General features: G+C 43.9%; 1 protein-coding gene across 8 annotated transcripts in view; it reads right to left on the bottom strand.

The window, feature by feature from the left end:
- FRMD4A (FERM domain containing 4A) overlaps positions 1-26,459 on the bottom strand; it is a 373,626-nt gene that overhangs the window by 121,578 nt on the left and 225,589 nt on the right. For all 8 annotated transcript variants that reach the window (XM_049881957.1, XM_049881962.1, XM_049881958.1 and 5 more), the window contains exons 4-5: positions 20,323-20,415; positions 8,257-8,341 (exon numbers count right to left, since the gene is read on the bottom strand). In XM_049881957.1, the coding sequence (XP_049737914.1) occupies positions 8,257-8,341; positions 20,323-20,415 (178 nt within the window). The remainder of the gene's footprint in view (positions 1-8,256; positions 8,342-20,322; positions 20,416-26,459) is intronic.

Here is a 26,459-nt window from a genome sequence, read left to right as displayed (position 1 = left end):
GGGTTAAGTCACAAATCAAAAACAAAATCAACAAGAAAAATGTTCATGCCAACTTTTCCTCCAGCACACACACACAAAAAAACATAATTCCATTCATCTTTGGAGGGTGACCATGGAACCTGTTTCTTTGGTTATCATTGTTGGACAAAGTAAGTGTTGAGATCAAGCATAATTTAAATGTGTTGAATATACTTAACGAGTGGATGGTCAATCCCTTCAGGCCAGTGTAAGGCTATACAGTTAGACAGTAACATTCATAACTGCACATCTAGTTGGTCTGACCAGCACTGCATCTCACTCAACTTCAGTCAAAGAAAGACATGAATCAAAACAGAAAGTCTTTCAATATGGGGGCAAATTTTCAAATCTCCCCAAAGGTACGTGTGAAGAAGATTGGGGGCTGGGTCTAAGATTTCTCTAGTTCCCTTATAACTTCAAGATCTGTAATCTATGGGAATCCCTCTTTTAAAAAATTCGACAGGCACTTGTATTTTATTATCTCCCATTTGTTGTTTGCAACCCCCCGCCCCAAACCAAACCCATAGCCATCGAATTGATTCTGACTCATAGCAACCCTATAGGACAGAGTAGAACTGCCCCAAAGAGTTCCCAAGGAGCACTTGGTGGATTCGAACTGCCGACCTCTTGGTTAGCAGCTGTAGCACTTAACCACTGTGCCACCAGGGCTTCCGTTGTTTGCAAGGCTTTTGAAAATTATCGTGATGACTCATTTTTAACTATTTCATTTTGTCACTGCAGAAACCAGAGCAGGCAGGCTTTAATCCTGCAGTCTGAAAGTAAGAGAAGAGCTGAGATTGGAACCCATGTCATGGAATCACTCCTGTCTGATTTGACAAGTGGGCTGCAGGAGGGTCGACCGATGGGTCTCTTCTGCTTGGCGTTGGAAGCCAAATCCAAAGAGGGTGAAGACTGGTGACAAAGGCTTGGCAGGACAGCTCTGCTTTCTCATGTGTTTCTTCCCAGGGAATACACAACATTCCCAGGCAGAGTTCCCATGGGAGTTTTCCGAGGAACTAGATACAGATTTCTAAATAAGTTTCTTCCCTCTAGGCATAGATCTCCTTTCCATGCTCCACCTGTCGCCTTAGTGAACTAAAACCTGTCAGAAATGCTGGGCTATGTGGCCTCATGGGTGTCAGTGAGCTCCATTCTATTCTTCCTCCTGCTTCACCTGAAGTACACAACTGTAGCCGTACTCTCCCATTTGTTGTTGTTAGCTGCCACGGAGTCAGCCCCTGACTCATGGTGACCCCGTGCACAATGGAACGCAACACTGCCCCATCCTGCACCAACCCCATGATCCACTGAGGATCAGAGCATTGTGACCCCTGGCGTTTTCATCAGGGCTTTGAACTGGCGCAGTCTGGTTCGAACGTCTGCTGAGAATTTGCATTTCCACCCCAGACATACTGAATCAAAATCTACATTTTAACAAGATTCCCCAGGTGATTCTTATGTATAACAAATTTTGAGCCCCTCTGCTCTACTAGTTTTTTTATTTTTTTTTTGCTCTACTAGTGGTTCTCAGAACTGGTTCCTAACTAGCAGCATTAGCATCACCTGGAAACTTGTTAGAATGCAAATTCTCAGCAACAGCTCAAAACTGAATGAACTGGTTAGAAGCCCTGGTTTTCACTGGCTGATTTTTGGGAAGTAGATTGCCAGGCCTTTCTTCTTAGTCTGTCATAGTCTGGAAGCTCTGCTGAAACCTGTTCAGCATCACTGCAATACACAAGCCTCCAATGAACAGATGAATGGTGGCTGCGTTTGGGGTGTACTGGCCAGGAATCAAACCCTTGCGTGGAAGGTGAGAATTCTATCACTGAACCATGTAATTCTATGCAATTTGGATAGATTAGGGTTATATTTTCCTGCTCTTTTTGTTATGCATTGGAATCGACTTGAGGGCAACGAGTTTGGCTGTGGGTTTCGGCTTTTGTATAAAATAGAGGGTCACATGGAAAGGGAGGGTGGAAGAGAAATCCATTGTGGTCACGCTTTCTATCTCCTGGTGAAGGAAGAGAGAAAGGTAAGAAGGTGGTATTTACAGTTTGGGAAAGACAACAGCAATAACACAGAGCAAAAACGTCTTCGTCGCTTCCTCTGTTGGAGACAGAGGTTTGCCCTCTGGAGAAGATGAACAGGAGGCTGGGATGAGGTGGGCTGAAAGCACAGGGATTGAAAGGAAATCTATCCCCACAACGGGAGGCCATTCCCACCCTCAAATCCTAGCAGTGGGCGGATGTGCCCCAGGGCAGGAAGTTGGAAGATTTTCCTCTGGAGAAAATGAATAGCCACAGAGAAAAGGCTTCTGAATATTGATAGCTGGTGTCCCCACTCAAAGAACCAGCTTGTCACTGAATCAGCTCACAGGGAATCCACCAGGGGTAAGGCCCCACACGTGCCCTTGGTGCATCCAGTTAGCTTTTAAGTGCCTCACTCTTACATATGATGATCAGACAAGGATCCACAGACATGGGGAAAGCCTCCAACATGAACGATATAGGTGAAAAAAAAAAAATTTTTTTTTAGATGAAAATAAATAAACAGAAAAGAACTAAAAAGAAAATATGCACAATAATTAACCTTGTCAGAGAAATAAGACAGTACATTCTTAAGATAATAATAAACCAAAAACCCAAAACAAAAACAACCCATTCCCCTCGAGTTGATTCCAACTCATAGCGACCCTATAGGACAGAGTAGAACTGCCCCATAGGATTTCCAAGGAGCGCCTGGTGGATTCAAACTGCTGACCTTTTGTTTAACAGCCATAGCTTTTAACCACTCCGCTAATGCAAAAAAAACAAAAATCACATAATATGAAGAAACTCTTGGAAATTAAAAATATGATAGGAAAAATTATAAAGTCAAGAAAAGAGATTAAAGATAATACTGATGAAATCTCCCAGAAAGCAGAATAAAAGACAAAGATAGAAAATAGGAGAGACAAGTAAAGCAGGTTAGTAGGAATTCCAGAAAGCTATGATTTTTTTTTTTTTTTATGACAGAGGAAACAGGAGGAGACATCATGAAAGAAATAATACACAAAGAAGTGCCCAACAAATACACAGCATAATAGACTGACAAAGACCTAGTATCAAGGCAGAAGCCTTGGTGGCACAGTGGTTAAGCACTCAGTTGCTAAGCAAAAGGTCAGAGGTTTGAACCCACCAGCAGCTCTAAAAAACCAAAAACCAAACCCGGTGCCATTGAGTCGATTCCAACTCATAGCGACCAGCAGCTCTGCAGGAGAAAAACGTAGCAGTCTGCTTTCATACAGATTATAGCCTTGGAAACCCTATAGCACAGTTCTATTCTGTCCTACAGGGTCGCTATGAGTTGGAATCGACTCAATGACAATGGGTTTGTTTGATTTTATTAGCAAGGAGAGGTCCTGGGTAGGGCGTCAGCTACATGCTCAGTTGCTAACTAAAACGTTGGCAGTTCAAACCCATCCAGTGGTTCTGTGGGAGAAAGGCCTGGTGATCTGCTCCCATAAAGTTCACAGCCTAGAAAACCCTATGACAAAGTTCTCATTTGTCACATGGGGTAGCTATGAGTCAGAATGGACTCAATGACGCCTACCAATATTATCAGGACACAGCATCTTGAAATTTCTGGTTAAGAGGAATGAAGAGGCGATCCTACTACATCCCTTGGCAGAGGCAGAGGGTGTGTCCCAGCCAATGGCTAGAAGAGCTGACTACCCTACAGCAACTTCTCGAAGACTTTGAAGCAGCAGCTTTAACGCTGAGAGGAACGGTCATCCTATATTTCTGTGTCCAAATTACTAACCAGATAGGAGGACAGAATAAAGACTTTTTCAGATATGCAAGGACCCAGGCATTTTACTTCCCATATGCTTTTTATCTGGATTTACTGGAGGATGTTCTCCAGTGAAACAACAGTGTAAAAGAAAAAGAAAAAAAAAAAACCCAGGAAGACAGAAGATTCGGGGAACAGAGGAGCTGACACAGATCTGGGGTGGAGGAAAGGCTCCAATGGCGAAGGGGAGCCCTGGGGTGAGAGCTGTGAATGCGACCAAGTCGAGACGGAGGGGAGGATGGAGGGTTCCACGACGGAGGTCCCCAGGAGAAACCGCAGCCGCTGCAGCAACGACAGGCCAAACCAATAAAATGAACAGATGGGTGATCTGATGCATCTGGTAATTAATATCGCTAGGCCTCTGGGCAATCTGTGAGACCATTTGGAAATAAGCGATGGGCACAGAGAAACCAAGCAAGTAAAGGTAAAGCAATTATTACCTTCAGGTAAAACAACTGGTGTCTATAAAAGGAGTCATAACCATAGGATACTACTTGGATTAGTCATAATAATGCAATGCTGACTGTGGCTTTAACCCAAAATTGTGCTATCACCATGCTGGGAGAATGGGGAAAGGGAAGGTGTGGGCAGTGGCTCAGTGGTAGAATTCTCGCCTCCCACGCAAGAGTCCTGGGTTTGATTCCAGACCAAGGTGCCTCATGCATAGCCACCACCTGTCTGTCAGAGGTTTGTGCGCTACTGTGATGCTGAACAGGTTTCGGCAGAGCCTCCAGACTAAGATTAGGACGGACCAGGCAGGAAGCCCTGGGGATCTCCTTCCAAAAATCAGGCAATGAAAGCCCCGTGGATGACGACAGTGTGATCAGCAACCAATCCATCATGGGGTGGCAGAGAACCAGGCAGCACTTCGTTCCATTGTGCATGGCGTCACCACGAGTTCAGGGCTGACCCGACAGCAGTTAACAACAACAGTCCTCGACGCTGTAACGAGAAGTCAGTAAAGCTAAAATGCGTCAATGCGGGAGTAACACCCTACGCCAACTCTTTAGAAAGAGAGAGATGGACTCTTTTTTCCTAGTAAGTCTCGTAGAATCATTTGACTTTCAACCTATGTCATATATTACATTGATAAAAATAAATACTAATGTTTTAAAAAGTGAGTGGAATAATGGCTTTGCAACAGCTTATTTTATCTAAACAGCGTAGATTCTAATACACTGTAGAAACCGTTCCCCAAGGAAGACGGAAGGACCTGACATTGAAGCTGTGCTGAGTAAACCGTGGTCTCTGGTATCTGCACCATCTCCGGGTGACCCATCATCTGGCACCGCCCTCTGGTATCTGCACCATCTCTGGGTGATCCATCGTCTGGCACCACCCTCTGGTATCCACACCATCTCCGGGTGATCCATCAGCTGGCACCACCCTCTAGTGTCCGCACCATCTCCGGGTGACCCATTGGCTGGCATCGCCCTGTGGTATCCGTACCATCTCCGGGTGACCCATCGTCTGGCACCACCCTCTGGTATCCGCACCATCTCCGGGTGATCCATCGGCTGGCACTGCCCTCTGGTATCTGCATCATCTCCAGGTAATCCATCGGCTGGCACCGCCCTCTGGGCTCTTCATGGCCTCAGAAGCACCAGGGACAGTGTGAGTGGTGCAGAGAAAACCACAGCCAAGATGAACAACTCAGGTTTGAATCCAAGTCAGTGGCTCTATCATAACAGTAGGTAATAATGTTCCTGGCACAGTGCTCAGCACTTACGTGCTTCATCTCATTTCATCTTCAGAAGAAAGTGGTGAGTAGGTCGTTTGATTTCCTTGATTTCCTCGTTCAACCAATGAAGAAAATTAAGCTTGGAGACATTACATAAATTGTCCTCATTTCTTACATTTCCTCATTGGCAGAGCTGGGAAGAGCAACCAAGTCTGTCTGACAGCAAAATCTAAACTCCTAATCACTCTGCTACAAGGCCTTCTATTATCTTGAAATATTTACAACTATGTTAAATAGGTTTCACTACCTGCTCAACCACGGCCCACTTCTTTGTCTTCCAGTAAGTCACTTAACCTCTCTGAACACTAGCTTCATCATCTTCAAAACTGCTCCTTGCTCTACCTCACTCAGAGGTTATGGGGCTCAAAAATGACAATCCATGTGAATTTTTTTTTTTTTTTTTGTAAACGCTAAGTGTAAATTTATGCAAGCGAAAATATGGCTTTTGATCAAGGAGGGAGATAGGTGGTTTTGTGATGTTATTTGGGCTCCAATGCAAATTTCTGCAAAGCCGTCTCTAGTGGTAGTTCTAGTATAGATCCTGGAAAGGGCAAGCTGGGGTTGGGGATGATATGCACCACACACAGGCCAGCAGGCAGGCTGATGCCATCAGCACCTGGTTCCTCAATGTGGTTGTAGCAATCTGTAATATTTCGTTCTGAGGACTTACCTTCCCTTCCTATTTTCCATTAGTCCCAGAATCCTCTCTGTGCTTGATGTTCAGAAGTTCTGTGGCCTTTGGCTCCAGTTCAGGAGTTGACTACGCTGAACTGAACAGCTTTGAGAAGAAAATGTTTCCTCTCTCTTTACCCAAGTGTCTATATAAGTATAATTTCTGGCAACTCCTGGTGGCTCAGCGGTTAAGTGCTTGGCTGCTAACCAAAAGACTGGCGGTTCAAATCCACCAGCCACTCCACAGGAGAAATATATGGCAGTCTGCCTCTGTAAAGATTACAGTCTTGGAAACCCTATGGGGCAGTTCTAGTCTGTCCTGTAGAGTTGCTATGAGTTGGAATCAACTCTATGGCCACCTTTTTTTTTATTTTTAAACTTGCCCCTGTTGAGGGTGCTGTCAAAGACTCAGTGACTTTACAGTTACTTCACTGCCCAAGTCTGCCACCTGGTGGAGAGTGCTCACTTTTATTTCTGAAATTTTCAAGCGCTTTCATTCACTAAACATTACATACTCTTCAAGCTGTGAGGCATGTAAGGTTCATATTATTTCCACTTTATAGAGAGAAAACTGAGGCTTAGAGAGATGAAGAAGGTTCCAAGGACCTGGAACTAAATTCAGTGCCTTCAACTTCCACTCAGCAAAAAACAAAAGTACTGTACTCTGAGCTCTCTGGGTTTGAGGTGAGTTTAAGCCCTGGCTCAGTAACTGTCAGGAACTGAAGGCCTTTCACAGAATTGAATTTGACCAATATAAAATATATATATATATAAGGCCCTCTATTATTCCGAACATTAGAACCATTCTGTGTATTGACTGTACAATGAAGTACTTTAAGAATAAGAAGTCATGGTTGACATACCATTTCAGCTTGCGTATTGTTAAATGTTCTGTAGGTAGCTGCAATTGCCCAAATCTGAGTTTACTTAAATAGGAAAACATAGAGTCTCCTTAGACGCCACCTTAGACTCCATGACAACTTTACAAGCAGGAGTACTTGGCTTTGAAGTTCCGTGATGTACTGTGTGGGCATTCTCCACTAAAGAGTCTCTGCTCCAGGGCGCAGCGTCAGGTTGCCCATGTTTAAACCCTGTCTCTGCCATTCATTGGCTATGTGACCTTGGGCAAATCTTGTAACCCTCCCTGTGCTTCATCTTCCTCATATGGCAGACAGGGATAAAACATAGCATTTACTCAAAAGGAGTTGCAAACATTCAGCCAGACAACTCACACAGAGCCCCCCACCAGCAAGTTTGCACACCATGAGAGCTTAATATTAACTGTTCTTCTCTTATAATTGTTACAAAGCAGACCTGCTGTGGGTTGAGAAAGCCTGCATTCATGAGACACAGGTGTGCATGCTGGAAGTGAGCTGAGTGGACATTCACATAAAATATCTTCCATTAGTAGTAGCTCTCACCCTGAGTGGTGGTCTGTGAGCACCTCTCCCCAGGGACGGGGTATGTGTAGGCATTTTTGGTTCTCCAATGAAAGGGGAACACTACAAGCATTTGGGGGGAATTGAATGCCAAATGTTCTGCAGTGTAAGGGACTGCCCCACTCAATTAAGAATCATCTCTACTGAAGTGCTAATGAGAGACAGTACTAGAATGCTTAAATATGATCAAATATATGTGCCTTTGGTTACAAGAAGTTCACTCACATTTGTGAGCTCTCTGTTGACTGGAACTTTTGTGGTACTTGTCTCTGTTGCCAGGTCAAGGAGACCTGTACAATCAGGTGAAGGCACCTCTCCAAACTGTCAAAATGACAGTGATGGGAGTCACATCATTAAACGAATGGTGTTTAGTTACATGGAGTTCTCACTTATTTATAGCAATGGATTTATAAAAAAATTTTTTTTTTTTAAATTTTTACAACATACTTATCAATAAAATAACCTTTCTTAGAGACAGCAGGTTGGAACGCCCAGATTCGAATGATGCTTTCAGGTTTCAGTGGGCAACTCTGAACAGGAAGAGAAAGTTCTTACCTTGTAGATACAGGACTTAGCATTCAGGAAGAAGAGCTCGATGGTGGCATTATCCTTCAGGTATGAAATGCTTTCTATATAGAACCTGAAAGAGAATAACTGAAGTGAACCAACAGACACAACGGCAGCTGGAAATCAACCATTCTCTTGAGCTACATGATTTGACATGGAGTCTGGAACTCCCAAATGAACAAAACAACAAGGTTTCGTCAACTGCTTTCGTAGGAAAACAAGTTGCTTTTCTAGTACGTTAATATTGGTTTTGGGCCATTGTGCCTGAAGGCCTTCACCAGAGCCAACGATCTGCACTGTCATCCATGTTAAGAGCAAACATAAAAGGACCATCTACTTTTTTTCCTCGTCTGCTTTTCAATTTGTCATAATGTTGTTTGTTTTTATTATCTTACTTTTTGTCCTAATCATTGTTGACTTGGATTTTTTTTTTAATGATAATTTCCCCTGCTTACAGTAACTGAAAAAAGGGAACATATTTCTCTTTGAAATGGCTACTCCATGTCTTCCCAAAACGGGCAAGGTGTTACTTGGTTTCTGCACAACCAGAGAGCTGAGCTGTGATAAGTGTTCTTAACACTGTGACAGGAATGCTTATTGAGCCAAATGAGAATTGAATTTTCATCCATATGTAGTATAGATTGTGCTTATGGATTTTTTTTTCAAAATGAAACATGTTGAAATTATTTAAGTTTATATTAAATGAGCCTTCACTGACTTCAGAGTTTATTAGATTCTTTAATCAGATAATGTCCTTGTATGTGTCTCAGGGTTGGCTGCACAGAGGGAGCAGGAGCCCTGATGAGGAAGACAGGAAACGACTGCAAGGGAGAGCCTTGGAGGGAAGAAGGCTTTGGTGGGCTTGGCAGCCCCTGGACTGGAAGCTGGGGGCTCTGGATGTATTTTGAGAGGGGGAAGGGCGAAGGAGACGAGATGGGAAGAAACAAGTACTAGGACTGTCCAGGGCAGGTTTACAATGTGGTGGGGTCAACTGTGAGTGACTAAATAGTAAGTCACATAATCTCATTGGGGTCTTGTGACCCAGCCTGAAAAAGAAGGTGGGACTAGGTCAGTGTTCCTTCACTTAAGAAGTCTCCTGGTTTTTAAATATTGGAAACTAGTTCAAATGCAACTAACAGTAACAGGAGCAGCAGCGGCAAAACACAACAAACTAACGTGGTATGAGAGAAACACAACATGTCTCTAGGCTAGGTCAAGTTCATGGCCCACCAGGTTAGAATCCCTATCTACAGACTAAATAAACAACGTTGTCTATCATTTTTCAAATGTGTGCAGAGGCTGCTGTGATGGCTGCAATGCAAACTCATCTAAATTTGTGAATGGATCCAGAGTAACTTCAGGTATTAGTAGATTTTTTCCCAAAGAATTCCATTATGTGAGGGTTTGCATTTTTGCAAAGCCTGGGAACCAGTGAGCTGGTTGGTCCCTATCTCCTGCAAAAGCAGCTGCCTCCTGCCTTCGCAGCAAGTATTTTAGGTGCAAGTATTTGCACAGGGTCAGCAAGGGTATCAGAGAACTTTCAGTTCTTTAATCATGGAAAACCGAAATGCAGTAGCAAACGCTAGATTTGAAAAGTGAAATAGGTTTAACTGAAAATAAATCTACATGTTTTTTACAAAGGGCTTTTGTCAAGGAGTAGTCAGGACTGAAAAATAAGCGGAGGGAAGAAAGACAGAAGGAAGGAAGGGAGGGAGGGAGGGAGAGAAGAGGAAGCCAGAAAAGAAAAAAAAAACGGAAGGGAAGGAAAAGAAAGACAAGGGCAGGGAAGAGAAGGAAAGAGGTGGGCAGGACAGGGTGGCTCAGGCTCACAGCATAGCCCTAGGTGGTTCAGAAGGTGCCAGCTAAGTTTGGCGACTTGCAGTAGGGCTTGTTATAGAAGAATCCTGCCTCTATGTCTTTCCTCAAGCTGTTCTCTCCCCTCCTCCATGTTGGCCCATCAGCATCTAACGCCCACTCCCTCCAGCCCTGGCTCAGGGTCACCACGAAGAGGCAGTTCTCGCTGACGCTGCTTACCTTCTGCACAGCAGAGCTCCTCTCCCTGCCACCAGGACACTTACTGTGCTTATAGCGTGGCCCCATGACATTGTAAATTTTGGTTTACTACGAGGTCTTCCCATTAGGCTGTAAGTTCTTGAAGGACTGGGACAAAATCTCATTTGTTTGTGTATCAAGCACTAACACACTGCCTGGCACAAATATGAGCTTAATAGGTATCTATGAATGGCAGGCTCTGACTGGGAACTCTTCCCTTGGCTACCCAGCCTTGGCTGAGGTCCTACTGGAGAGCGAAATGGCCCGTGAAGGCAATGCAGGAGGGAGAAGAATCATCAGTGATTTCTCAGATATGACAAAGCTCTAGCTTACAGGGTCTCATGCCCCACACACCCAGTTATTACTCCACTACCTCCTCTCTCACTCTTTACATGGAAAGTTGTTAGGGCAAAGCTGCTCATTACCTTGTGTTCTAAGCAGCCCTGGTGGTACAATAGTTAAGTGCTTGGCTGCTAACGGAAAGGTTGGTGGTTTGAACCTATCCAGTGGCTCCCCGGTAGAAAGACCTGGCGATCTGCTCCCATAAACATTACAGCCTAGGAAACCCTAGTGGGCAGTTCTGCTCTGTCGGATGGGGTCGCCGCGAGTTGGAACACTGGATGGTACCCAACAACCACCACCCTGGGCTCTAACACCAGCACAACAGAGGACTCCAGGGACTGACAGTGTCCTTAATACTGTAACAATCATTTTGAGCTTAAATTTGTTGGGTCTGAAATAACTTAATTTCCCAAAGCAATGCCACATGTATTTATTCCATTTGTTTTAATTCTTGAGAATGAACAAAGACATTCTGTCCCCTGTCCCCATCCAATTTTCTCCTCAATAATATATTAAGAAACCCTAACGTTTCCCTTTTTAATTCTCTAATAATGGAAAACTAAAGTGAGGTGGCAAATTCTACACCTTGGCTACAGCATTCATTTCCATTGAGTTCCACGTTGTCGGGCTATAAAACAGGCAGACAAAGTGAGGAAATACCTAGCCTATTCTACATTGAAGAAAAAAATCACCTCCTCTTGACTGGAAAATGGTTTCCTGCTCACCTTCATCACCAAGACAACAGCCTGGAAAATGCCATGAGGCCTAAGCCTGTCCTATTTTATTGCTTTGTAACCTGATATTTAACTTACCCTGAACTTCCACCTGCATTAAGGAAGAAGTGAGTCAAAAACACCTAGACAACAAATGTATAGTGACCAAAGCTTATTAGTGGTCACCACGGGCAGGAAAGGGGAGTCTTTGCTTAGGGGGCACTGAGTTTTTGTTAACGGTAGAATAACTGGAAAAAAGATAGTGGTGATGGTTATACAACATGATGGATGTAATTAATGCCACTGAAGTATGCATGTAAAAACTGTTGAACTGGCATGTTTTGTTACGTATATGTTCACACACACACACAGAGAAAAAAAAAAGTCTAAAGAAAATCAAAAGTAGCTCTGGTAGTACAATGGTTAAGAACTTGGCTGCTAAATGAAAGGTCAGCAGGTCGAGCCCACCAGTGGCTCCATGGAAGAAAAGGCCTAGCGATCTGCTCCAGTGAGGATTACAGCCTAGGAAACCCTATACCAAAAGCCAAGCCCATCACCGTTGAGTTAATTCCGACTCATAGCGACCCTATAGGACAGAGGAGAACTGCCCCATTGGGTTTCCAAGGTGGGTGGGGCTGGTGGATTTGAACTGCCGACCTTTTTGGTTATCAGCGGAGTTCTCCAGGCTGTCACATGGGGTCTTTATGAGTCGGAATCGGCTCGATGGGACACAACAGAGAAAATCAGTGCTCAGACATCTGGATCCGTACACTGAGGCACGGTGCGCCCTAAGGGAGCACCAGTGAGAGGAACTTTCTGGGTGGGGAAATGTTGGTGGTTTGGGCTCAAAGTCGAGATTTTCTTGTTTAAAAATTCTGTTCTTTTTTTGAATTTCATGAGCGTTGTCAAACGTCCTTCTTTTCGGCAGTAGGTGGCGATGTTGCACTTCCTCACCAACCAGGGCCGACGGCCAGGGTTTTCTCAAAGGCCTGGTCCACAAAGAAAATCTGGATTCTCTGGGTAAACCCAAGGAAACGAACGATTCCTCTTGGATTCAGAGGGTCATCACGGGCAATTCTAAGTCCGGTTCTTTGGCACACTTTGCAGGACTAGATCTTAGGTTTCTTTTTGTGTCAGAAGGGAACAGTGCTCCAGGCTGAGGGAAAACCTAGCTTAAGAGTTTCCCTGGAGCTCCATCAGTAATGTCACACCCACCTAGTAACAAAGGCCCAAGCAATCTCCACCTGAGAATATTTTATCAGACAGTTTGAAGTAGGAATACCTACATGCTAGGTTATTATGTGCGTGAGTATATGAAATACTCAGTAGGCTAGAAAGTGTTGGGAGTCTTCCTTCTTTAACAGGCGGAAGCCTCAGGCTGCAACAGATTGAACATTGTCCAATCAGATGGCGCGAGCCCAGCCGGATGACGTCACAAGGCTCGTCCTCCTGCCCCCCCCCCCACGTTCGCCCGTGGCACGTGGGAATCACTGGATATTTTCAGCAAGTGTTAATTAAATGGGCCAGTGATTTCATTCTGTAATGAACACAAGTGTCACATTTGGAACGCCGACTTTGGTAACAGAAAAGAGCGATAATAATGAGCGCGGGAACTGATACTGCTGTGCCTTTCAGCAGCCGACTATTTCTGTTGTTTGGAATTTCAACAGCTCTAAAATCTTAACTGGGAGTACACGTCTGGGACACGCGGTTGAAATATAGCAACTTCTGGTTAGCAGGCACCTCATTCTAGATACACACCATCGCTGTTATGTGAGTGACAGGAAATAGCTATTGCTGTCTAAATCAGCCAAGAAAGATATCACAATCAGGCCCACAAACTTGGCTGTAAGACCTTCTCTTCCTGGCTTGCTTTCCTTCTTTATTGCTCACTTAAGTTGATTATGGAACTCTAGGTTTGAGGAGACAAGTCTACTCTCTTTTCCTACAAACACAAACAGTGTAGATGGCCAGAGCTACAAGGACACCTGGCTAAGTATACAATTGAAGGAATGGAGCCCAAATATGCATGCCAACAAACACACACACAGACTTTCTTGGGTGTCTAGGCACATTTTCCTTATGCTTTTTCTTGACCTCTTAAGTTTGCCTGGCGAACACTATCATGTCACTGTTCTCAATTTGGGGAACTTGCCTTGTAGCAGTAAAGACTGGTTTTGTGTGCTGGGGTGAAGTCAAAAGTGATGTTGGCCACACGGTGATGACTGGGCTGCTTTTAAAGTGTGTGTGTGTGGTGGCGGGGGGGTAGTGAAGTGGGGAAAGACAAAGCTGGATAGGTAAGGAGAAGTCAGACCATACAGGACATGCTAAGGATATCCTTTTTTTATCCTGAGGATAATGGGATGACATAAAATATTATGAGCAGGGGATCAGATAAAAATTTTAGAAAGATGCTTAGGGGCAATATAGAGAAGAGATTGGCAATGGCCAAGACCAGAATAGAGAAACGAGAGGCTTTCAAGTCCAGGAGAGGTTTCCCAAGGCCTGAATTATAGTTGAGGGAGTGTGGCTGGAAAGAAAGGAAGAGACACAAGAACTTTTCAAGAGGAAGAAATAATAGAATTGGGTTCTGAGAGAACAGAAGGGAGTAGGTGGAAGGGAGCCGGCAAAATCAAGGACGACCTCCAAGTTTCTGGCTTCGGGCCTGGATGGGTGATGGTGCCAATGACAAAGAGCGGGAGGCACTACAAAAAGGTAGTAAGTTCAGGGGCAGAAAGACCATGACTTAATTTGAGTCAGGCTGCAAGTGCATGTATATGACAATGAGTGGAGGTGGCCTGGATTTGGGAGAGATGTTAGGCCTAGGGGCAGAGAACGGGCTCTCCAGTTCTACCATCCATGGATAAGTGTGGAATTTTACATTGGGAGGGTGGAGTGAGAGAAGACAAGCGAGATGGAGACCTTAGGAACACCAGCACACATGGGTGGGCAAAGGAGAAACTATATTGGGGCCAGGGACAGAGGGGCCAAAGAGGAGGCGGCCCAGGAGAGAGCAGCTCCACAGAGCCAAAGAGAACATTTAAGGGACAGCACGTTCAATGGAGGCCAGAGCTGCGGGGAGGTCATGCTAGAGGTGGGCAGAAAAGTGCCTGTGGAATTTGGGGTCTAGAGCCCCCGGTGACTTTGGTGAAAAATTTGGTAGTGCGATAAGAGCAGAAGCTGGACAGCCACAAACCAAGGGATGAATGGGGCGTGAGGAAGGGGAGACAGCAAGTGTAGACCTGTCTTTCTAAGCCTTTGCTGTGAACAGAAGGGGAAGCAAAGGTAGCACCTGCAGGTGGATGCAAGTCAAGGAAGGGTATTCTCTATGGCTAGGGTGGGAGAGGTTTGGTTATGAAGGGGAGGAGTCCATGGAGAATAAGAAGCTTAAGATAGAGAAAATGAAAAGAAAGACTCGATGGAGCAAGCTCTCTGAGGTTATACAAGGGCTGGAATTGGAGCACAGGTGGATTCATTAGTCTTGGGTGATGGGATAAGGTTCACTCTTCTGAGATATGCATGCTCATGTGCGTGTGTGCATGTGTGTGTGTGTGTTTGTGTGTGTGTGTGTGCAGACTGAGTAGTGAGTGCCTGAGGAGGCCACAAAGAGGGGGTGGATCCAATTATATCTGTGAGTCTGGGAGTATAGGAAGGTGATGGAGCTCTCTCATGCTGGCTTTTGTTTTCTCTGCAAAACCATAAGTAGTGGGAGAGAAGGGGGTGAGCATCTGGTTTGTGGCAGGAGATACTTTGTGGGGGATGCAGAGGACCCTGGGCAGGCACACCTGAGAGAACTAGCTAGAACTACTGATGAGGTATACAGAGAATGATCACAATGAATCATGCACCAGCCTGCTGCAGCTGTGTAATTTATTATTATTTTTTAACCACAGTCAGCAGCTCAAGGGCAGAAATAAAAGATGTGTATGGCTGGATTAAGCCAATTCTGGAAGATTATTCTGTGTGTGTGTGTGTGTGTGTGTGTGACTGAGAGAGAGAGAGACAGAAGGAGATACTGAGCAGCAAAGGAAGGTGAAGTCATGGATAAGAGAATGGTTGGAATGGCGCCCAGTGGACTTGGACTGAATTTGCAAAGAAATGGAGACAGGCAGGGGTGAAATGGTCTTGGAAGCTGAGGAAAATGGACATGCAGTTGCCTAAGAGCAGGGGTTTTGTCTGTTTTGTCTGTTGTTCTATCCTTAGCTCCTAAAGCAGTGCCTAGAACACAGTAATAGCTTAATGAAATTTGTGAATAAAATGAATAAATTAACAGTGGTCACGAGGACCATGGGAGCCAGCAACTGAGGAAGCTACAGCACTGTCAGGTGGGATGGGAGCGGACTGGGGCTCTTAAGGCCCAGCCGTGAAGCAGTTCAGGGCGATGACAAGGTGTAAGTAGGTCCAGGGGAGATTTCTTCACAGAAGAGGAAAACAGCACTGTTAGCGCCAAACACTTTCCCACTAATACTCACTGTTGTCAGGAAACGGCAAGATTTTCTGAAGTGGGACGAACAGCAAATTACTCATCTTCTGATAATTGCTTTCCCATTTAAGATAACCCTTCCTCACCCACTGTGGAGTTTCTCACGGACCTAACGTGCTGGTCCAGGGAATAATGCTGTCTGGGCCACAGGCCACTGAGCTTTGTGACGGTGGTCTCCCCTGCAGGGGGCTCTCTAGAACAGGGGTGTCAGGCCCCTGTCACCAGTGCCACACGTGTACTTGCCCTAAGGCCGTCTTCATGGACGGCCACCTGGTTCTACAGATGCAGCCGGGTGTGGAACCTGAGGTGGGACAGGCCCATCGACCTTGACTGCCTCTTGTCTTACCTGCACAGGAAGCAATGGCAGTCTCTGGTGAGCAGTTATGGTATCACCTTTCACATGCGGAGGTGGAGGTAGTGTGGTGTCAGGAGAAGGACATGCATTTTGGAGTCAGACCTACCTGACTACATGAGATTTAATCTTGGCTCCATGACTTACGGGCCATGCTGGGAATGGGTGGGTGGGTGGGGGGTAGAATTTAACTGGCCATCTAGGGTCCCCATCTTCTTATCTTTAACTAGGAATAATAGTATCTGCTTCAAGGGTTGCTGTGAAAATGAATAATTGTGCTTAATAATGAATATTGTTGTTAAGTGCCATTGAGTCAATTCTGACTCCTATGACCCCATATGACAGAGTAGAACTACCCCACAGGGTTTTCTAGGCTGTAATCTTCATGGGAGCAGACCGGCAGGTCTTTTTCCCATGGAGCTGCTTAGTGGGTTCGACTCGCCAACCTTTCAGTTGGCAGCTGAGAACTTAACCAATGTACCACCAAAACTCCTTTTAATAATGAATAGTTTCCCTCTCTCTGTCCCTTTCTCCTTTTTAGGTAATTATTAAACCCTGGAGCCACTGTACTCATTCTTGATGATTTTGCTGACAGAGAACTGACACAACCAGGTCCCTCTGTGGTGAAATAACCATTCGATGAAGAAGCAGGGTTTTAAGTCCACCATCCTGTCATTCTGAAAATTTCCCACAGGCCCTCTGATGAGGAAATGCTTATTAAAGAAGACTTATTTTGCTTTCGAGGATGAAGCTGCATTGTATGAGCTCAAAAGCAAATTATTTCATAGATCTGGGTCTTCTATTTCCTATTCTGTTGAATGGAGGCAACAGTTCTGCCCTTGCACTCACAGATGTTTTGAATATGCATTGCAATGAAGGAATATATAAATGCCAAATAACAGGCCATCCTGGGATGGGAGCCAAAGCTCACATACTCAGTGATACCGGGTTCATATTTCCACTCTATGAATTCCTAAAACTTGGCTTAAGGCAGGTGATTTTTTTTTTCATGGTCCTCTTTTCCATGGTTTGTCGTCCAGAGCCATGACGTCACTGTAGAGATGCTAGTCTGTTCAACACTAGAGGAGAAAGGACATGAGGACGTTGGGCCTGAGTAATTGATAGCTAAGCTGAGGCTGCACAGGGCTAGCCATGCCCTTGTCCAGAAGGCTGCTGTGCACGCACAGGGACGATCCAACCGGACAGAAGCTCTGTCAGGCATTCAAGCATCTTCCAAGGTCTGGGTCTTTTATGAGGATAATTTATCGTCCCACTCCTTTGGAGAAAATAGCCTGGGGCATCCCTAGAAAAGTACCAAGCTGTAAGTTGTGAATTCTTCCCAGGCTGAAAAATCAAGGTAAAAATGTGCAATTCACCTAATGGGGGAGAATCCGCCTCCTCTATCTTAGTGTTTTGTTACTACGCTGCACAGCTAGCTGGAACCTGGGAGCACAGGGTGGTGGCGGGGTGGAGCCAGCGTCTTCTGTGGCCGGGACAAAGCTTACAACCACTCAGGGAGGCTGTTGTAAAGTTCAAGTGACAGACTTTACTACCTGAAATTCAGGTAAGGAAGAGGGGAAGACAGAGTCGAGAGAGACTTTGAAGTAGCAGCAGAGAATTAATGCACCTAAGAATTTCAGGACCCAAGTGGAAAGAAAGATGTCAAGATTTGTAAATAGCCTATATGACTGAATGGATAATGATGTCACAGATTTGACAGAACCATAGAAGGTTTGGAAAAGTGGGGGAGGAGTGGGAAGATAATGAATCTGGCCCTGGACCTGCTGAGTTTGAAGCCTCTTCGAGCTGTCCAGGAAGCAACTGGAAATAGAAGCCTGATGCCCTCCAGAAAGATCAGCTTTCACAAGGAGCTATGGCAGGCATATATTCTAGGAATCACATAAAAAGAAATAGCAGCGAGCAACTGACCCTAAATATGGCTTGGAGGATTTTTTAAATGAGTGTTCTGTGTGGTTCCTGCTGCGGCCAGCATAAAGAACAAGCAGCTGATGGCAAAAGTGTAGTTTGTGGCTATAGATCAGCAGTGCATAGAATATTCAGGTCTTCAGTCACTCTGTTTTCCAGTTTTCTCTACTGCTAGAACCCTGTTAGGCCTCTGGGAGTCCCTGGGTGTTTGAGAACAGTTAACAAGCTTGGCTCTAACTGAAAGATTGGAGGTTGGAGTCCGCTCAGAGGTGCCTTGGAAGAAAGCCCTGGCCATCTACTTCCAAAAAACCAGCCATTGAAAACCATAGGGAGCAGAATTCTACTGTGATACACACAGGGTCACCATGAATCAGAGTGGACTTGATGGCTGCTAGTCAGTTAGGCCTCTGCAGCTCTCCTCTGAGTTATCTGGTCTCACAGTGACAAGCAGCTTGGAGTGATTTGCATGTTGTCAGAGATAAACACTTCAGCTACTGGTCTCATGGTGTCCCAAGCTTTCCTACAAGGGCTTGGTTCTCCAAACCTACAAATAACTCAGCTCACAACAGACCCTCAGAAAAAATACCTAATATGTAACCAACTAGCCCTGTATTTTCTCTTCTTGGTTAAGGTTGGTGAAATTATCAGGAGGAGTGGGGAGCCCGATACATGGTAAATATTCTCATCCACCTATAATTACAGGTTAATGAACTGCTTAAGTTCTCCTCTGATACCGCCTGCCCCTCCCAGTGGAATTGTTATTTTTCCTTTTATATGGTTACTTTTCCATTTATCTGAGAAAATGTAGACAGCATTAAAGGGAATATGACATTGAAATTATTCCCATCAGTAATGGAAATGGCTAAGATTAGCTCTGATACGTTCGCAGCTGTTAAACAAATCAAAAAGACATTAAATGCAAGTTTAAATTTACTCTACCAGCTGAGGTAAAGGTACATACTCCAGCCTGTTAAATGGACCCTTTAACTCTTTTGTTTTAAGCTTTCTAGCGCTTTCTGGGGTATTAGAATGGCTATGTCTAAAACTGCATTCCTGTCATGGTCTTTAGGAAGGACTGAATCGCAAACCGTTTTTATCCTGCTCTTGAATTTCTGACAACATATTTTAAAAGAACTGGGACAATGTACTGGGTGGAGGCCAAAACCAAAACCAAACCAGCTGTCGTAGAGTCAATTCCAACTCATGATGACCCCATGTGTTTCTGAGCAGAACTGCCTTCATAGGGTTTCTAATGACTGTCACCTTTTGGAAGCTGATTGCCAGGCCTTTCTTCCAAAGCATCTCTGGGTGGATTCGAACCTCCAACTGGGCACGTTAATTGTTCACACCACCCAGGGATTCTGAAGATTGAGGCATCAGACCCTTAGTGCAATTGTGCAACTGTGTTGCAATGACGGTTCTCAACAGAAACACTTTGGCCTGCCAGGCTGAGTCCTTGGGGAGCTGCTGGATCTGGGGGGCTCAGATTCTGACTTCGTTATCCACTAGTTTGTACTCGGTCTCTGAATACATGACTTGACCTTCCTCTGGCTTCACAAAACCTTCTGCAAATGGAAGTGGTAAGTCTGGCTGACTTCATAAAATAGTTACAAATGTTAAGTATTACTGCAACCACAAAATAAAACTTCTTATAGTAGATCAACAAACAGAAAATGTCCACTGTTTCTGATATTTTATTATGCCATATCCCCTCTTTCCAGGAAATGCATTAATTGTAGTTTGTTGCTGGGTTTGAACTATTCCTCTTTGGGATAAAATATGCAAGTGCCAAGAGGCCAAAGTGGCATCTGTGACAGAAGGAAAGAACAGACAGACTTATGCAGCTTCCAATCGTCACCAGAAAAGAACACAAGTGAATGTGATATTATAAGAGACTCAGTTTAATTTGGGTATATGACCCCACAAAAAAAAAAAAAAGTTTTACTTTTCACTCCACAAAAGCATCCTGGTGCAAAAGCACAACATACACGTCCTTGCACACACACCAACATGCCTTACACACTCACACCCTATGTTTACGTCTACTAGGAATGTACGTATACCACGATCTTTATCAACGGCAACGAACCCAAACTTCATTTCTCTTTCCTTTTAATCGCTTTAACCTCCCAGGCTCTTCCGAAAAAGAAGAAGAAGGAGGAGGTGTGGATACCACGTGTACGTACCTGACACAAAAGTATAAGACCACTGGTCCTGACTTTTTAGGGAAGTCATGCTCCAATACTCTTCGATCCAGCTGAAGCCAATTTAAGTGTCCCCTGAGGAAAAGAGAGACAAATTGATTAGGACTTGAGACTTCACAGAAATTTCTTGTGATGAACGTATATGAGCAACAGAATGTGCTGGATCAGATATTAACATGGACCTTTGCCTCACTATTAATTTTTCGATATTTGAAGAACCCAAAGGTATTGTCTGGAGACTACTGTACCAGCAGGAGACGCTGGGTGTCCTGAGGGAGGAGAACAACAATCGGACAGTCAAGGGTCTTAGATCCGCTCTCCGTTTCCTAGACTGCACTGAAACGAAAATGGGCATCATAACACGCCTGCTTGTCCAGAATTCCCTCACCACCACATCTGTGACTGTCTTTATTCACAAAGGACTCAAAACACTTTAAAGACACAATATCAATCTTCACAGCTTAAGAAGTGAGCCACAGACAGTTTCTCCAGCAATTCCACTCCTTGTTATTTGACCAAGAGCAAGGAAAGCACAAGTCCACACAAAGACTTCTGTACACAAATGTTCACAGACACTTTATCTGTAATAGCCAAAATCCTGATACAGCCCACATGCGTACCAACAGGGGAATGGATAAACAAATTATGATATATTCATACAATGGAATACTTTGCAGCAATAAAAAGAATGAAACACTGATATATGCAGCAACATGAACCAATCTCATGGATGAATTCAACATGGATGAAAATAATTATGCTGAATGAAAGAAGCCATACAACATAGAGTATATACTGTACAACTCTATTAATATAAAATTCTAGAAAATGCAAACTAATCCATAGTGGCAGAAAGCAGATAAATAGTGGCTTGGTAGCAAAATTTTTGGGAGCGATGGGTATGTTTACTATCTTGATTGTGGTGATAGTTTCATAGGGGTATACATATGTCAGACTTACCAGATTGTAAACTTTAATACGTGTGGTTTATTGTGATTTATACCTCATTAAAGTGGTTTTGAAACAGTGAACCAGAGTATATTTGATGGTATACAAACGGATCACTTCCCCATTCTTTCCTTCCCTCCCTCTCTCCTCTCTTCTTTGTTTCCATAAATGTTAACTGAACACCTTCTCTGTGTGAGTGTCTGGGAAAGCAGTAGTGGGGTTGAGGGATGATGTCTGGATCTGCTTCACAATAGTGTTCACCCGAGGAATTCTGAAATCTTTTTCATTCTTCTAAGAACCTCCAGTTTGAAAAAAAGATTTCATTAATTTTATTTTTCATTTTCGGCTTCTCTGCTCTGAATATTTTAAGGATAAAAAAAAAAATGGTTTTCTAAGTTAAAATGATTAGACCAACTTCTTCCAGCAAGGTAAAATAAATTCCAATCCAAGTAGAACACAGGATCTGGGATCAGAAAGCCTAGGGCCAACTTCATCTTTGGTCATCCCAGAACGCTGATAAACGCCCTACATGGGTCATGTTTCATGCTTCTGTGCCTTAGTTCATGCTGTTCCCTCTGCCTGGAATGCCCTTCCCCTCCTTCTTCACCCAGCTAAGTCCTACTCATTCTTCAAGACTCAGCTCTCAAATGTCTCCTCCAGAAAGCCTTTGCTGGCACATCCCCCCACACCTCACCAGGCCGGGCTGGGCTCCTCCTTTGGATTCTCATAGCACCCATCCTTGTTGTTAGCTGCCATGAAATCAACTCTGACTCATGGTGACCTTCTGCACAACAGAACAAAATGTTGCCCATCCTGTGTCATCCTCACAATCGCCTGCATGATCAAGTTGGCTATCGCACCAACCCATCTCACCAAGAGTCTTCCTCACCCTCGTTAACTTTCTACTTCACCTGATGTCTTCCTCCAGTCACTGATCCCTCCTAAAGATGTGTCCAAAGCAAGCACCCATCCAAGGCACACTTCTATCGCTGCACTTTAAATATTCTATGGAACTTACTCTGTGCGAGCATTCGTTTTCCCCAGTAGACTTTTTACATCTGAAAAATGTACAGAGACTTAGCTCATAAGGTAAAAGTACACATTTGATCAATTTGAGGGTGTTAGAAATGTTAGATCTAACTATTGGTGGAGATGAGGAATAAGCTACAGTCACTCCCTTCCTGCCTCTGAAAATGCTCCAAAACTCCCAGAGCTTGTCTCTGTGCTCAGCCTCCTACAAACATGCCATATGCATGCTCTACACCATGACTTTGCTCATGCTGTTTCTCCTAACTGGAATACTCTCTCCATCCTCTGTTTCTCAATGCTAGCTACTCTTCAAGGCTGAATTCAAGTCTTACTTGAGTGAAGTCTTCCTTGACTGTCTAAGTCTAGGTCCCCTTAAAAAAAAAAGTCCCCTTACCCCCTGCAAACTTCTCCAGAACTTTTGGGTTGTGCCATCTACACAGCATTTAGCTTAATCTTCTACAATTAGTCATTTAAAAAATATGACCTGTCTCTTCAACTGCTGTTGTTGTAATTGTCATCGAGTCATCTCCAACTTGTGGCTACCTTATGTATAACAGAATGTAACAATGCCTATACCACCCTTACAGTCATTGCTATGTTTGAGCCCACTGGTGCAGTATGGTATCAATCCATCTCATGAAGGGTTTCCCTCATTTTTGCTGACCCTCTACTTTACCAAACATGATGTCTTTTTCTAGTGACGGGTCTTCCCTGACGACATATTCAAAGTAAGCAAGACAAAGTCTCGCCATCCTCGCTTCTAAGGAACATTTTGGCTGTACTTCCTCCAAGACAGGTTTGTTCGTTCTTCTGGCAGTTGATGGCTAATCCAATATTCTTTACCAACACCATAATTCCAATGCATCAATTCTTCTTCTCTCCAACTAAGTTGTGATTTTTTAACGTTTTTAAAAATACCCCCAGAACCCAGCACAGTGCCTATGGCAAATATTAGGTACTCAAAAGTGTTTTTATCACTGATAAAATGATTATTTACAAGAGCAATCCATCCAATGACTGTGTAGATTTAAACTGTAATCCTTTGCCTTACAATAATTCTTGATAAGGGGTTTGATGGGCATAACTTTTTCCTGATTCTCACCAAGAAAAATCTTTGAGTCACCCATAGACTAAAACGGTACAAGAGATTTTTCTCTGGATCCAAGCTCAAGGAATAAGGAGAACCTGAGAGAATGTTCCACATGTGCTGTCAAGGTCAGTCAATGGGCCAGGCTTGAGAAATCCTCACCCCAGCCCAAAAGAACAGCATTGCTGACCACATAGGCTAGTGCGTGTCTAGGGGCCGCAATTTACATGGTGAAGAACCTCAAAGCAGGGCCATGTTGCATTAAGGTGACATGGAGCCAGAGGTGTTACGTGAATGCCATTCTCTTGGGTTTGCCCACTCTTCTTTACCCATGTTAACAGAGGACTAATAGATACTTGGATTCTATCATTTCCCACATTAAATTTTTTTAAAAGAACAAACAATAATACATGGAGCTCAACCATGTTTATGAGACTAAATAAGCACACCAGCCCAGGGGCAAGGACAAGAAGGCAGGAGGGGACAGAGAAGCTGGACAAATGGAAATGGAGAACCCAATGTCGAGAAGGGGAGAGTGCTGACATCTCACAGGGTTGGTAACCAATGTCACAAAACAATATGTATATTAATTGCTTAATGAGAAACTAATTTACTCTGTAAATCTTTATCTAAAGCATAATTAAAAAAAAAGAATAACTTATTAGCAATAAAATTATTTAACTGGAAGCTCCTTTGTTCCTGACAAAATTTTAGTGGAGTATTTAACAAGCAATTAAATGACTAGAAACTATGAAAATGGTCAGGAAGCAAAGAGAACAAGAGGGTCAGAATCACCTCTAAGGTGAACAATCAGCCTTTGAGAAAAAAAGGCTTCTACTTTTACACTTCCTGTACTTGAACTCTTCAACCCAAATTCTGTAAGGGTAGCATGACCCACACACTTGCTTGGTACCGATATCAAATGGGAAGGTGGCTTTCTGCACCTGGCATCCTTGGACCCTCAGGAGGAAGAAAGTCCACTCTACACACTTGTGAAAGCCCCTGCACTGAAGGCCGCTTAGAAGGGACAGGCTCAAGGGACAAGTGACGCATCCAAGGTCCTCTACAGGCCCAATATTTAGGCAAAAGCTAGAAGATGGATTAAGAAGTAAACTGGAAACCAAAATTCTGAGGCCCCCACTTTGGGCTGCAGTAGGATTTGTTAAAATTTTGGTTGGTGCTCACTGCATGGGGTCCAAAGTCACATTTTCTAGACATAACAGTAGCAGGGAGTCCTCACTACACAGGACTTTTTCTTTCCTAGGTAACATCCTCCTGTCCTGATTTCAAGCCCTTCCCGCAAACCTTTTATTTTTCTTTGAGTTTAGATGGGCTGGAGAGGAAAGAGGTAAAAGAAACGTTTTCTCTATACACTTTTAACTAAGAGATGCCTGATAGCTTGGCCTTCATTATTCTCATTGATTTTCCATTTGAGAATTCACATCAATGCCTTTGCCAATAACAAAGGAAAAAAAAAAAAAAAGCCCTAGCAGACATGCTGAGTATTTTTGTTATTATTTGACTGATAACTATCTTTAAAATAGAGCAAGATAGCACTCATTTGGTTTATGGCTGCAGTAGGTCAAACTGCTGGGTCAGTAATAAATATGCAATTGCTTCCAGGAAACAGAAATAGGCTACATTTATTTAACAGACTGTTTTTAGCTTCTACACATAATACAAATAGATTTTTGGTTCAAATATTGGTTCTTTCAATAGAGATAGCCTCCAGGAAAGCTTTGTTTATGGGAGAGTTACTGGAGGGTGGAGATGCATGATGGTAAGTCTGTCTGAGCTGATCACTTCTTGGACCTGAGGGGAGAACGATACCCTGCCTTTTTGGTGTTTTATTGTATTTGAGTTATTTCATATGGAATGGGTTTTTATGGAAAGTCAAAGCAAGAGTACGGCATTCTTGTGGATGTCACTGAGTAGAGGGGAGGGAAGAGCTCTCAAAGGGAAGAGAGTTTAGCTACTTAGTGTCCTTAACTCAGAAGTGTACGTGTTCATCAAGGAGAGCTCAGGGATACTGATGGAGCTGGAAACCTCGAACAGCGGCCTTCACCTGCCGTGCGTGTATATGTGCATGTATGAGAGTGAGGGAGAACACGTGCATGAGAAGTGAGCCATACAGAGAGAAAGATTAAGGTAAGGCGTGTATTGGGGAGGCCAGATTACTAAACGATGGGCTATTTGGTCCAATTGAATTTCTAGCACTAAATTTTTATTTATGGAGGAATTGTTCGCTCCACTACGTTCTCTGAAGGCTGGTCACCATTTTCTTTTATAGCACCTCCTACACTATACCTTTATTATTTACCTCCTAAACTGCCCCCACTTTTTTAAACTGCCCCCACTTTTAGTTTAAAAAAAGAAAAAAAATTTTTTTTTTTTTTAAACTAGAAGTGGGGGCAGTGTTAGTTCAGCAGGAGAATTCTCACCTTCTGCATGGGAGACCCAGGTTGATTCCCGGCCAAAGCACCTCAAGCACAGCCACCACCCGTCTGTCAGTGGAGGCTTGCGTGTTGCTATCATGCTAAAGAGGCATTAGCAGAGCTTCCAGACTAAAAGAGACTAGGAAGAAATGCCTGGCAACCTACATCTGAAAAATTAGCTAGTGGAAGCCCTATAGATCACAAAGGTCTGATCCCATTGTGAAGGGGGTTGCCATGAGTCAGGGGCCAACTCAACAGCAGGGAACAACAACGAAACGAAAAATACAAGCTCTGTAAGGTATCACAGACCAGTTACTTCTATAGCCCCAGTGCTTCATGGTAGATGCTGTATAAATACGCCAGCTTCACAATATGTCCATATTGTGAACTGAACCTTGTAGGTTCAGTGACTGCCACTCATTTATAGATACTGTTCCTGCCTTAAATAAAAAGCCTTCATATTCACTAAGAATGCACTCTGTTCTCTTAGTCAAGGACCTGAGCTCCCTCAATATCATTTGCACTGGGAAGGAAAAGGTGAGGAGGAAGCCAGGGTCCCTAAGCCCTTCTCAGATTGCACCATTCTTTTTTAATTCACGTTAGCTACACAGAAGAGTTAC

Source organism: Elephas maximus, chromosome 4, assembly GCF_024166365.1.
Source record: "Elephas maximus indicus isolate mEleMax1 chromosome 4, mEleMax1 primary haplotype, whole genome shotgun sequence".
NCBI classification, from domain to species: Eukaryota; Metazoa; Chordata; class Mammalia; order Proboscidea; family Elephantidae; genus Elephas; species Elephas maximus.
Note: the sequence above shows the minus strand (reverse complement) of the source record. Positions and strands in the feature narration are given on the sequence as shown.